The sequence below is a fragment of the Podarcis muralis genome, chromosome 3, assembly GCF_964188315.1.
Source record: "Podarcis muralis chromosome 3, rPodMur119.hap1.1, whole genome shotgun sequence".
Lineage (NCBI taxonomy): Eukaryota > Metazoa > Chordata > Lepidosauria > Squamata > Lacertidae > Podarcis > Podarcis muralis.
Genome location: NC_135657.1, coordinates 25691746 through 25705261, shown reverse-complemented (window position 1 = coordinate 25705261; position 13516 = coordinate 25691746). Strand labels below are relative to the sequence as shown.

Genomic DNA, 13516 nt, shown 5'->3' with positions numbered 1-13516 from the left:
ATACTACCACCTGACCAGCAGGTCTTTGGATTTAGCAGTTCCTCCACCTCAGAATATCCCTCCCTTTCATTTCTTATACCTTGTATTTTATTGTTTTGCTATTTGAAGTCCACAGAAATCAAATTGTGATGCAACAAAGGACAAATCCTGAGCTCAAAAGCAGATGGAACAAGAAGAGAGAATCTAAATCTGCTTTGGGTGAAGGCAGGGACAGACCTGAAGGGGGCAGTCAAGAGAGAGCAAATCGGTTTAATTGCATGTCAGTGGCTTGGAGGTAAAAAAATCCCACAGAACACAGCTTTCCATGTGTATGTATCCCATGCCAAACTGAGAAAGAGATCAGCCAATGAAGTGAAAGTGAAACTAAGGATCATATAATGTAGGAGTAGCCTCTCTCGTTTTGTCACCACAAGAATTTCAGTTTGCCATATGGAATGATCCTCCCCTCTCCACACAGTTCTGGGGGTCCACAATTCGGGGAGGGGGTGGCACACGGGGGAGGGGAGAATGCATTGCACAAGCCGAAGATCCTTGCACAAGGCTACCGCTGATGGGACGCAGTTGAATCCCACCTTGTGTTCTCTGTACAAAGGCTCATTTAGAACTACACCAGAGACTTATGTACGTTCATTTCTTTTGCCAACTTCTCTCCTTTTCAGTTTCACAGCCCATATTTTGTTCAGTCCTTTCATTTTATTTTACACAAATCTGAATACCTTTCTTGAGAGCTCTCCCCACCCCCAAAAACACAACCAACCTTCTGTCTGGCATGGTAAAACTACAAAGATGGTAATATACAGCACTAATTACAAACATAAAGACTTTATTGATGCTGCTCAATCCCTCAATCTTTCAATACAAAACCATTTTCCGCACAATTGCAATTTAAGAGACTGGAATGGTACTCTGATAGAAAGTTCTGCAAAAAAAAAAAAAGAACACCACACCACCTGATCAAGTAAAAAACAGACAAGACTTCTAGAGTCAGCTTCCCATCTTAAATAAGCACACTGTATTTTTCTTAAAGCAAAACAAGGAACTGTTTTGTCACACAGATGTTTCTATACCCGAATAGGAATTGCACCTTTAATAAGAGACTGGACCATCTTGCAGAGCCAAGCTGAAAGCAAAAACTGCTAGGCTCTCTACAAGGAGTCCTGAGCTAAGTTAGGAGCTCCATTGATTGGCTCCACCCCCAGTTACAGGACCAGACAGATAATGACTGATTTCTCACTAAAGAGAGACATGAGAGGCAAGCACAGCAAAGCAACTGTTGAGTGGAAGCCAATGACAGTTTCTCTTTATCCAATCATAAAGCTCACATGTGCTGTATCATATTTTTAACTTGTGCTTCATTTACACTCCATCCCCATAGCGCTTTGCTCTCTGAACCTCTTTATGTAGGAATAGCTCTGAAATCTGTAATGGACAGATGATGAATATCCCATTCAGATACAGACTGCTATTCAATCCTAGACACATTTACTCAGAAGCAACCCCTATTAAGTTCAATGGGGCTAGCTCCCATATAAGTAGGAATACAACTACAGCATTAATCTGAGAAAATACAGAAAACCTAGAAGTTTCTTCCAGAATCTCAGCCAAAGTCTGGAGTAATGTGAAAGCACACTGGAGGGAAATGTAAATAGCTGACTTCTATGCCTATGTGCAACACAATAAAAAAAAGAGAAAAATTCAAGTCATAATTTTCACCACTCCCATAATTAAATCACACACATCATTGATGATAAAATTCATTTCTATGAAATGTCAGAAGTGACAATATAGCAATGATTAGAGACAAATTTACAATATGCTGTGGTAAATAATGTCACATTCAATTATTGTATTTAAGTTCAAAAAATTTCATTTACATTTTGCCAGAGGGGGGAAAAATGGCCATTTCAAATATACTGATGAGGTTTTTCTTTTGCATTTTTACATAGTTTTTTAAAAAATGTGTATAAAACATGCCTCACAAAGAGAGGCTGTCTCTCTCATTTGGCACTTGATCATTTTGTGCATTTGTCACGGAGGACGTGTTGCTCGGCTGGTCAGACACAGCGTGCTTTAGCTTTAGTTCTTCCAGCTTTTGCCACAGTTCTTCGCGTTCCAGCTCTTTCTTCTTCTCTCTGCAGAAAAGTAAAGCAAAGTGAGTCTTTGGTCGCTGTGCACTCAACGAGTTTGATAAAGCAAGCGTAACAGAAGTCCTGTTTATCATAGTGTGAGCCTGTGCCCTTGCCTGTTGGTGGCTAACTGGCAGCTTACAAGCCACATCTGACCCACAGCACCTACTGGTTCTGAAGTGGACCTCATACACAGCTCCTGGATTGGCCCAACAGCATCATGTGAGGCACTTCTTCCCAGGTCGCTGGACAAGTAGTGAGAGACGCCCAGAGGGCTCTGGGGTGACTTTCCAATCCACTGCAGATAAAGGAGTTTAATAGAGGTGCTGGCAGCAGAAAAGCTGCCCTCTCTGAAATAAGAGAATGCACTAGAGCAATGTCCTTTCCTTTAATGTTGAGAGGACTGGGAAGGGGGAGGAGAGAATGAGTGGCAATGTTATGCCAGGAATACTCAGTGCCCCAGCAACTTGGATGGAAAATTTATCCGTTCCTTGAGTAGATTTATAAGGAATAGTTTAGTCCACCTTTTTGCCCAAAACATCCTTCAAGGTAGCTTTTCAGTGTAAACTCAAAATCACAAAGCAAATAATAAAACAATATACTGATCAACACAGAAGCAGCAAAACACCACATATAGGAAATGTCGCAACAGGAAAAACAAAGGATAAAAAAGGAACCGAAGACCCAGCAAAACAAAAAAGGTTTTTAAAGAGTATTGACTGTAGTGGAAGGGGTCACACAGATCTCCTACCTAGTGGAAAGAGTTCCACAGCTTAGGTGCTGCTACTGAAAAGGCCCTGTGTCATGTCATTGTTAGTTGCACATCTGACAGTGCCAGGACACTTTTACAAGGTCTCTACCAGGTGCTGCTGGCATGGCAGGACAAGGCCACAGAGCTGCCTTCCTGACCAGCATCGGGGTTGCTTGATGAGGCTAGTGGGGAGAGATTTATTTAGCTACAAATTTACCATAATGTCAAATTAGTATTAATTTAGAGGATGTTTTCAGGCACATTTTGTATAGTCAAAATGGAGGTGGGTGAAAGAAGTAAATACCTTTGTCTTTCTGCTTTATAAGTACTTGTGAGTTCATCAAACAGTTTCCCATTCATCTCCATCAGTGTTTTCAGCACATTATATACTAATGCCACAATGGTCCTAGAAGAAAAGGAAAAGTAGAATGTTAAATTAAGAGAAAAATGTTGTGTTCCAACATTTGTCTTGAATGTCTGACTTTTGTTTCCCTTCTGTATAAAATACAAGGCAGCTTCATGACTCAACTTGTGCACTGGGGATGTTTGCCTTTCAAGTTACAAAACGCTGGGAAGGAGTTCCAGCTAATCCAGCTGAACTAATTGTTACCATTGTAATATTACCTAGTTCAAATATTGGAAGCGTTTGGTATGCATCACAATGTAACATCAAAATAGGGAATGCTATTTTCAACAAATTCCTATGTTCAAATAGTGTTATAAATGCCACAATTGCAAGAAAAAAAGCACTTTCATAATGGCTTCCATTTACAAGGACTCAGAACTTAAGTTTATCTAAAACCATTTGAAGAAACAAGTTAAATGAACCCAAGTTGCAGGCTGACGGGTACTGCGAGATGTAGTGATGGTTACCAACTTGGACAGCTTTAAAAGCAGATTAAACAAATTCCTGGAACATAAACTATCATAACTAGTAGCCTTTGTTCTACATACAGTATCAGGGGCAGTATGAACACCAGCTGCTATGAAGCAGAAGCAGCAGAGTGCTGTTGTGATCATGTCCTGCATGTGTGCTTCCCATAGGGACTTGATTACCCATTGTGTGAACATGATGCTGAACTAGATGGGTCCAACCCCTGCAATGCAGCAATCTTTCACCCAATGTGGGGCTCAAACCCACAACCCTGAAATCATAGAATCACAGAATTGTAGAATGGGAAGGGACCCCAAAGGTCGTCCACTCCAAGCCACTGAAATGCAGGAATCTAAATGAAAGCATCCATGACCGATGGGTTAAGAGTCTCATGCTCTACCAACTAAGCTATCCCACAACCACAGCAGTTACTGTATGAATATCTGAAGGAACTTTTGAAAGACTGAATGCTAAAGAATACATACGGATTCCAGTGTTCTTTGGAGATCTTGTATAAACTACCAAACATAATTGGCAGAATTTTATCAATGTTCTCCTCAATCAGACCCAGAATATATTCATTGTTCCAGAAGTACAAAGCCCTTTCAGCAACCTGAAATATACATACAAGAATTATCAGGACTATGAGGTTGCATAGAGTCTGTTAAAAAATTTGAAAATGCCGTGTTATACCTGAAAATGTGAACTTGACACACACTTGGCTATCTGTTTAAAGAGAGGTTCTTGTATTTTTTTGAACTGTGTTGGTTCTATAACATCCAGGATTTCTTCAATTTCACCTAAAAACATGACCTGTTATAAAGAAAAGCATGTGGGCTTGATTCTAGTCACATCACAAGTGGCTACACAACAGATCTGTGACAAACAGTAAGTTATTCTAGAGGGATTTGGTAACCAAACTCTTGAGCGCTAGAGGAATACCTCCATATACAGACACTGACCACAAAGGGATGGACTTCAGTGCTAAGACAATTATTTTTAAAATATGAGTAGAATCCTACTTATTAGCAATATTACAGGTAGAATAAACAACGTTCAGACATGTTAAGTATTATTATTATTATTATTATTTGCAATTCAATATATGGAAATTAATAAGAACTGACCTCTTTCTGGCTGCATGTTTTGGGCCAAAATTTGAGCAATCCTCTGATAACCTAGGTTGTAAAAATAATTTAATAGGAGTCATTACACACCTGTTAAGATTGATTTATACCTTTAGTCACTCACAATGCACAGAAAGACTACCTTAATTTTGAGTACTATAATTATATAATTTTAGATAAATGCATCTTGACTTTGAGTGCAGTTCTGTTCCCGTCATATCTTAAACTGTTTTAGCTCTGTGTTTTCGAAAGCTAATTCATACATTTATTGGTGTTATAGTATCTTCTATTATTCTCTTGGAATTCAACTCACAGCTTTTAAAAGGCTGAATTTATTTTTCTATCTGTACAAAAATGTACATGGTAACTTAAAAAACCATTTACACATTACACAAGAAACTACAAGGAGTCAGATAAACCATTAGTCCATCTAGCTCACTCAGTGTCAGAACCACGCTATCAGTAGTGGCATATAGGAGTCTTTCCCACTTCCCAATTATTTGGACAAACACTGATCTTTCAACAAACACCAAAGGAGTACACCATTCCTTAATTTTCAATCTTAAATTGATTTAACAATACCTTTATTCAGGTTCCATTTTGTTGTCTGTATTGCACATATTAACAGAAATGTGGGATACAAATTTGTGGGACAAGAAATACATGTAATGCTAGAAATGTCTGTACTAAACTCCACTTTTTCATGTAGCTCAAATGTTTATCAATATCAGCTTTGTTAAACAAGTCTGGTCCACCATAAACACTGCTTAATGTAAAATTCCCAGAGGCGAAAAGTCTATGTAGTAATTTCGAGAGTCTTGCTAATTCAATTATTTTAATTTGTTCAGAATTCAAGCAAAGTCTAGATCTATGAATTAGGCAATTCCTATTAACAAGCCGTCATGCTTGCAAAATTTGGCATGGTTTAGTAGCCAAATCATTATTTGTAGTCACACTGACCCTTCCCTGATTCTAAATCCTCTGGCACATGTGGACAATGAGGCGAGCTGAACAAACATAGTGGAACTAATATTATTATTTTTTAAACCAAGTGCACCAAAAATTTTCAAACTGAACATATATCACTTACCGGTTCTGTTAACGTCATATCTTTTTCCAGGAACTGAACAACACAATAGGCCAGCTAAAACACAGATAAAAGGTTTAAATGTTTTGTTGAAAAAGATAATATTGCACAGGTTTTCAGTGTTTTAAAAGGCAATTAAGCATGTTATCCATACATGATAATTACTAAATCAACAGAAAATGAGACTAATATAAAACTCTGGCTAAACTTTATGATCTGAAAGATCTGGATTCAAATTCAGATCTCAAGCACTCCATTCTTCTCTGCTGTGAGGGGAGGAGGAAAAACTGGCCAAGAGAGCTTCAAGTAGAGGATCTCCTGGTTTAGTGAACCTCCTAGTCAAGGTAAGACGGCAAGGAGCATGCAACCCAAGCATGGGAAGGGGGATGGAGAAAGAAACTACATACTAAGAGGAAGAATATGAGCATCACTGCTGACATTGTTAGTAGTAGTAGTAGTAGTAGTAGTAGTAGTAGTAGTAGTAATGAATTCATTAATTGCCTTCTAAACCACTGTCTGAAGGCAATTTACAGATAAGAAAATTAAAAACACAAGAACAAATCCATTTAAAACAAGAATAAAACCCTAACAAGAGGACACTTGTGGTAAGGACCCATTTATCCAGCTGTGGCAACCCAGTTGGATAGGTGGCATTATTATTATTATTATTATTACTACTACTACTACTACTACTACTACTATTTTAACGGGTGTTATTGTTTCATTTCATCTTTGTTTTTATTACGTATTTTTTGTTTTATCTTGTATTTTTATGTTGTGAACTGCCCTGAGACCTATGGATGAAGGGTGGTATGCAAATTTAATAATAATAATTAATAATAATAATTACTTAAAGCCATGTCTCCCAGGTGCATGTTTTACTTTTCTAAACTGTAATATATAGGTCAAGTTTAACAAATCCTGTACATTCCTAGAATCAAACAAGTACATGAGAAAAATATGTATATAAAACAGAGAAAACATTATTACAGACAAAAAATAAAAGGCAAGAAACTATAAAGTAGGTACATGAGGTGAGTAGTTGCACATGAGTCCAAGTAAAGATTATCAATTTTATCAGATCGTCAAGTACAGTTTCAGATTTGCCAGGCTTGTAACGAGGGTTGCCTTGAATCTGAAATATTTCTAAAACTTTAAAGTAAGCTAACTTTTTTAAAAATAACAAATAAAAATCAGAGCATGTGGCCATATCTGCATAGCCTAGAGTATTCCAATCAAGATTAAAATCACATACCTGTGCATGAAATAAAGCTAAAGCCTTTGCAGTATGCATAGGGATGAGAACCTTCATAAGGAACTGCTTATGTTCTGCCTTCAGTGGCAATGCAAAACCATTGATAATACTGTAGGGGGAAAGAAATTAGACAGGAAAGATTATTACTGTACTGTTTTAAAAATATAAATGTACAGTTAATATTAAAAATGTAGCATAAGATCAATCCATCAATGCACTAAATCCAAAATTTCTTTGTAAAGATTTATTGCAATAATCCTGTTGCTGAAGACATTGACTACAGGGCAGTAAATCTCAGGAACTGTTTATCAGGCTTGCTCCGTCCTCTTCAGCAATCAGATGCCCATCCTTTCAACCAGGAGCAGCAAGTGCTTTTGATGGTACAAAAAGCAAAATCAATCCAAAGCAGAATCAATGTAGCTAAGTTTGTATCAACTCAGTGCAGCTTCTAAGAACTTTTGACGCTTTGTTCTCCATATGGAAGACACTTCGGTACAAGGAAAAACATGCAAACTGCATGATCATTCCATGACAAGGGTACAGAAGCCTATTCCATGGCATGTGAATATTGCATGTACAAACATTGAAACAGATCTGTGGGAGGGGGTTAGTTTAAATAAGAGCTCTCCAAACAGGCAATTCATAGCAACTGGGGTGAGCCTCAGGGTGCCCCCTTTTTAATACTTTGAAGATGGGCTTCAACTCAAGCACCTTACTTCCCAAATTAGGCAATGCTCCAGTTGCCAGTCACCATGAGGAATCCTCTTACTGAATTCTTTTGAAAAAGTGTTCTCTGCTTTAACAATGTTTAGATGGGACGATAGTTGAACTGGCAGAAATGGTTTTGGTGAGAATCACACAGCTAAGAATTTAACTATAAAACTAATGCTTTGGAGAAAGGAAGAGACAGACAGGCTGTCACAGGCATCATATTCAGCCAACCTCGGTTCCTGGCAGTCATCTCATAGTTGTAGCATCACATGGTGTTTCTACAATTATCGTTTATGGTGTAAATCATTTAACAGGAAGGTAGGGAAAGGATTCACAATGTACCAGGGCAGTGCTGCAGTTATGGGATGCTCCTGAGGCGGGGTTGGAACAATGTGTTAGTACATTAGCTAAATACCAGAAGTGATTATGGCAGTCCTGATTTACCTAAGGCTGGAGCTCCAAATACAAAGAGAAGGGCCAAGTTTAGCAGCAGAAAGGGAGCACGATGGGTGCTAAAACCCTTTCTGCGTCCACTATTTATTACCCCATAGTCCCTTCATCAAGCCTTTTATATCCAACCAAGAGCACTTCTGTTATGAGAGCTTGGCTGAGGGGCATTTCATTCAACGAGAAAAGCTACAAAGAGGAAAGTGGCTGGCAGAGGCCAGGGATTTGGTTCTACATTTATCACCAGCAAGCCCCACTTATGGTTACGTTTTCCAACCACCTCTTTCTGTGTTTAACACACATGGAATTGCTGCTCCCACACTCAGGGAGCAAAATCAAGAACAAAATCCACCAAATCTTTTGAACATTGCTCAAATGGCTCTGCCAATTGCCCTGGGACCTTGGGTGAAGGGTGAATAATAAACTGTAACAATAATGATAATAATGATAATACCACCAGTTAATTGGCTAACTGGCGAAAGAGTAAACCTACCTTCCTAGTATCTCAAGTAGCTCAGCAACACCATTAAAATGTTCTGTTTCATATATAAACCTGTCAGGATACATTTACAGTCAGTCAATATATGAGCAAAATGGAACACAGAAAATAAACACACACACACTTCAACAGTTTCTTTTTTCTTTTCCTTTTTTTGCCTAAATTTCCAATCTAAATCTAATAAATAAATAAAAATATTAAATTGCTAAGCTCAGCTTCATTTTAGTCTAGACATAAGGGAATCCATTTGCAATATTGTACAACAATGCTCTAGCACTAGAGGTAGAGGGGTAGGTTGCGGTGCATCTAAGCCATATTGCATATTCGGTTTCAAGTCACCATCACTAAACATCCATTCATGCATAAAGCTTGCCATATCAGCAACCAGGCCTGATTAATTTCTATAATTTTAGAAAGAGGAAAACCATCAAATTGATTTTTAAAACCACAAAGAAAAGGAGACAAGTTAAATGTCTGCCTGCGCTAGAGGAATGGATATGTCATTACATCCCTGAAAATTCAATGCCACAGACATGGGCAGACACTCCACTCTCTCATACTACTCCCTCAAAAACCCCTTGCATGTTGCATATGAATTACAGACTTGTCTCCAGAGCTGATACACTGAAGTAGCAGAAGGTATTTGTGCTGCTGCCAGAGGAAAAGGAGAAGGGGGAGCCCCGCTTGCACCAGCTCTGGGAGTCTCGTACTAAATCATAGAAGAAAGCACAGCAAGGCTGGAACAAGAATGTGCAATTTCAAGCAGCAAGCACAGTTAAAGTGTTCATAGTGGAGGAGCAGCCTTTCTATACATCGAAATACTACTGGTTTCAGCTGTTTAAAAACACATATAGACACTTTTCTTCATAAACCTGCATGGATAGAAGTTATTTGATCAACTGGTGACTTTTCTAGCATTACTTGATCATTCTCCTTTCTCCTGGCCAGAACTTAAGTGTGACAGAACTTAAAGCCCTGCCTGTTTTATATGTGAATTACCACTTCACTGGACACCTATGGCAAATATGAATGTTCCCCAGGAGCTACGGCTGATCAAGGGAAAGTATACTTATCTTTGAAGTTTGTCCCTTCAAAAGGAAAAGAAATTCCTTGCACATTTACACTTCTCCAAGTGCTAAATAAACCTCCAGTGCCCAGATGTTTAAACAGTCCAAACTTACGGTTTCATGCTTGAAGCCTCCAATCTGCAAACAATGGTTGCTGAATCTGCTATTTGTATATAATACTTTATCCCTGAAACTTTCTTGTTGCCAGAGTCAGCTTTATTATTTGCAGTTCATACCTCCTCTGCCATGCAAAGGGTGAGCTGTTTCTCCTTGTGCAGGACCTTCTGCTTGTGCAGCAGGACCTTCCACCCCTGCCCCCATGCCACACCCAAATTTCCTCCAGAGGCTTGGGGAAACTTCCAGGATAGATTATGGGGTATGCAGGGAGAAGGGGGTAGGAGTTCCTGTTGCACAGCAGAAGTTGTTTTGCTCACGCAAAGCACTACTTAGAGCTACAATGAATACAACACAGTCTTTCAAAGCGGCTGAAGCTACCTATCTTTTAGGAGGAAAACAGACAAAAACCCTATTTTTGGATGCACATTATTCATATCTTATTCAGAAGTGGGTGAATAATTCACATCCGTCAATGAATTCAATCAGTTTAACTGGAATTAAGTAGGCATAGGATAGCAGCCAGGTTGCACAACATGTCAGTTTGGGGTTTATGGAGAAGATAGGAAGAAGGTTCTGGAAAGTTATGGAAAGTTACCTCAAGGGGGAGACAGTCCATATTTCCCTAGTCCTTTAACCCAGCAGCAGCTCTTTTTAAATCCATTGCTTTCAAGTGTATGAGAAGGGTGTTTGTTTGTTTGTTTTTTATCCCCATACATGTGGATAAGCACCCTAGTAAAAGACTGTGGCCAAGTAATTTTATTTTTGTTAAAATACATTTGCAAGATTAATTTGTATGTTTAGTAAACAACCAAACAAATACTACATATATTGTACCTGAGAAAAATATTGTTGATTTGTTTTCTGATGAATGCTCTTAATCCAAGGAATTTGCCATAAATTCGGTGAAGCACTGTTTTTAGGAAGTCTCGTTCTCGTGGATCTTCACTATCAAAAAGCTCCAACAGCTATTAATAAAGCATTGCTTATTACTTCAATACCCAGTAACTAAATCCCTAACTGATAAAACCCTAATAAAATAGTCCCTAATAAAAACAAGTTTGACCCGAATTCCTCCCGCCGTCCTCTAAACTATACCAAAATTAAGCACTGGATTGATTCAGTGACATGTTGTCAAAAATTACTTCACACATAAATGCAGGTCAGGGAAGCTCTCAGCGAATTCATTCTTTATAAACAGCATTACATAAGAAAGAGCAAAAGCATAGATGCTACATCAATCCTTTGGGCAGGTAGGGGGACACACAAAATCTACAGCAAGGAAATACCTTTAATTGGGACCAACCAAACCACAATGTTGTGTCAAATTTCAGTTGGTCCTTGTAAAAGTATTTCCCTATTTTAGAGAACAGGAACAATATTACTGCCATGTAATAAGTTCATAAAACATTTCCTTAAGCCCACCTAAGCCTCTGAAATGAATGAGCACAACCCAGATAGGTTACATAAGCAAATCCTGCTAAAATAAGTCTTAGGCATAGTTAAAAAAATTAAAGCACATTATTTCAGTATGACTCAGGTTTGGGTCAATTTAACCATGAAATGATCCCCATGTTGCTAAATTAGCTGAAGTGCTCAGTGGCAATGTTAAGTAGTTTTCTCCACCACAGTTTTGTTTCTTGCTCTACACAATGATACATGCAACATTGACTCAAATCCAGAGTTCCCATAAGCAGAATCAGCTCCTCCTCCTAAGGTCTTCCTCCCTCTGCTTCCTGAAAATCTACTCCAAATAACTGGGTGTCCCTTCAAGACAACTTCCCTCTTCTGCCAGCGGAAGCATCGACTGGATTGAAGCTCTCCTTTAAACTAAAGAAGCCTTTCCATTTGTGGAATAGGTTCTTTAGATTCAACCAATTATCTTTATACAAAATTAGTAAATAACAAATATTTCAGATGACTATTTACCTGTTGTACAAATTTCTGGTCAATGTGACGTTTTGCGATGCTAGGTTGGAAATCAGGACTTTCTAAAAACCTTAGTAAAAATTCGTACACCAGCTAGGAAAGAGTAAAACAGATACATTTAGAAAATATACCTTTAAATGCAGTAAATTCACAAATTTAAAAGTAGCAAAAAGCTTATCCACTATATAAAGGGCCAGCAGAAGTGTGTTCCAAATAAAAGTAAATGTGTTGGCTCTTAAAGAGACAGCACCTCTTTTCCTGATCTACTGTGATATTTCAGCAGCCAAGTGTAGCCTCTCTCAGGCTTGGTGCAGAGGAATGTTTTCCTGATCCCCTGTTAACCATTCTTAAGATACCAGGAGTGCTTCTGAGCACACATGTGCCCAGAGGTTTTGGGCCATATGCTGCCAGCAGGGATATACAGAGTATCCAAGCCAAAGCACAGAAGAATCAGACATGAGATGACAGTTAGGTGCATCCAGGGGAGCAAAGAAATCAAGATAAATGAGAACAGAGTAGAGACAAATATAGATTTGACAGTAAGGTAATCAATAATTCTGTGAGGGTCAGGTTCAGTTGAGCTCCCTTCCAAATCTACAATTCTATGATTCTACGAACTTAAAGAAGAATTAAAGAATTAAAGAATGGAAGCTGTGGGTTCAGAAAGTGACTGAGAAAAGTCAAAGCAGTAGGAGTAAACCTCAAGTTCAAGGAGTTTGGAGGTGAAAGGGAAATCAATATTATATAGTTACTTAGGAATAAAAGGTATATATTACATTTCCAAAACTGCTACCCTAGCATACTACAGTGGTACCTCGGGTTACATACTAACGCAGAAATAGTACTAAATAGTTCCACTAACGCAGAAATAGTACCTCGGGTTAAGAACCTTGCTTCAGGAGGAGAACAGAAATTGTGCTCTGGCAGCGCAGCGGCAGCAGAAGGCCCCGTTAGCTAAAGTGATGCTTCACGTTAAGAACAGTTTCAGGTTAAGAACGGACCTCCGGAACGAATTAAGTACTTAACCCGAGGTACCACTGTACTAGCATACTGCCGAATGAAACGTTTGAAAACCAAAAATCAAAAGGCTATTGGCAAAGTGAATAGTGAAAATGGAAAAAAGCGCTACAGAAGCCGTTGAACTTCCAAGGCATGTTTGAAAACGGAAGCATTCACTTCCAGGTTTTTGGCGTTTGGCTTCCAAAATGTTCGGCAGCCAAGACGTTAAAAAACCGAGGTTTCACTGTACAGAAACAGCATGAATTGGGAATACAAATAGTTATACAAAGGAACAATATACCTGTATATGGGGCCATGAAGCTTCTAACGTAGGTTCATCTTCTTCTGGATCAAAATCTGGATTTTCACTTGGTGGAAGTGTCCTGAAGATATTAGAACCAATCTGCAAGAATATGGATACATTTTAAGCTAATTTAATTGTGCGCAAAGAAGGACACAAATATTTATTTTTATGTATTTATAATTATTTGTTTATTGCATTTAGACATATGACATGCAACAGTTACATA

General features: G+C 38.5%; 1 protein-coding gene across 1 annotated transcript in view; it reads right to left on the bottom strand.

Annotated features, from left to right (window-relative positions):
- Window positions 1–806: 806 nt before the first annotated feature.
- Window positions 807–13516, bottom strand: part of PPP2R5A (protein phosphatase 2 regulatory subunit B'alpha) — a 45872-nt gene continuing 33162 nt past the window's right edge. Inside the window, exons 3-13 of the mRNA XM_028724695.2 lie at window positions 13288–13389; window positions 11988–12080; window positions 10896–11026; window positions 8872–8931; window positions 7221–7329; window positions 5969–6022; window positions 4879–4929; window positions 4445–4564; window positions 4237–4364; window positions 3182–3283; window positions 807–2132 (exon numbers count right to left, since the gene is read on the bottom strand). Coding sequence (XP_028580528.1) covers window positions 1976–2132; window positions 3182–3283; window positions 4237–4364; window positions 4445–4564; window positions 4879–4929; window positions 5969–6022; window positions 7221–7329; window positions 8872–8931; window positions 10896–11026; window positions 11988–12080; window positions 13288–13389 — 1107 coding nt within the window. The 3' untranslated portion in view covers window positions 807–1975. The remainder of the gene's footprint in view (window positions 2133–3181; window positions 3284–4236; window positions 4365–4444; window positions 4565–4878; window positions 4930–5968; window positions 6023–7220; window positions 7330–8871; window positions 8932–10895; window positions 11027–11987; window positions 12081–13287; window positions 13390–13516) is intronic.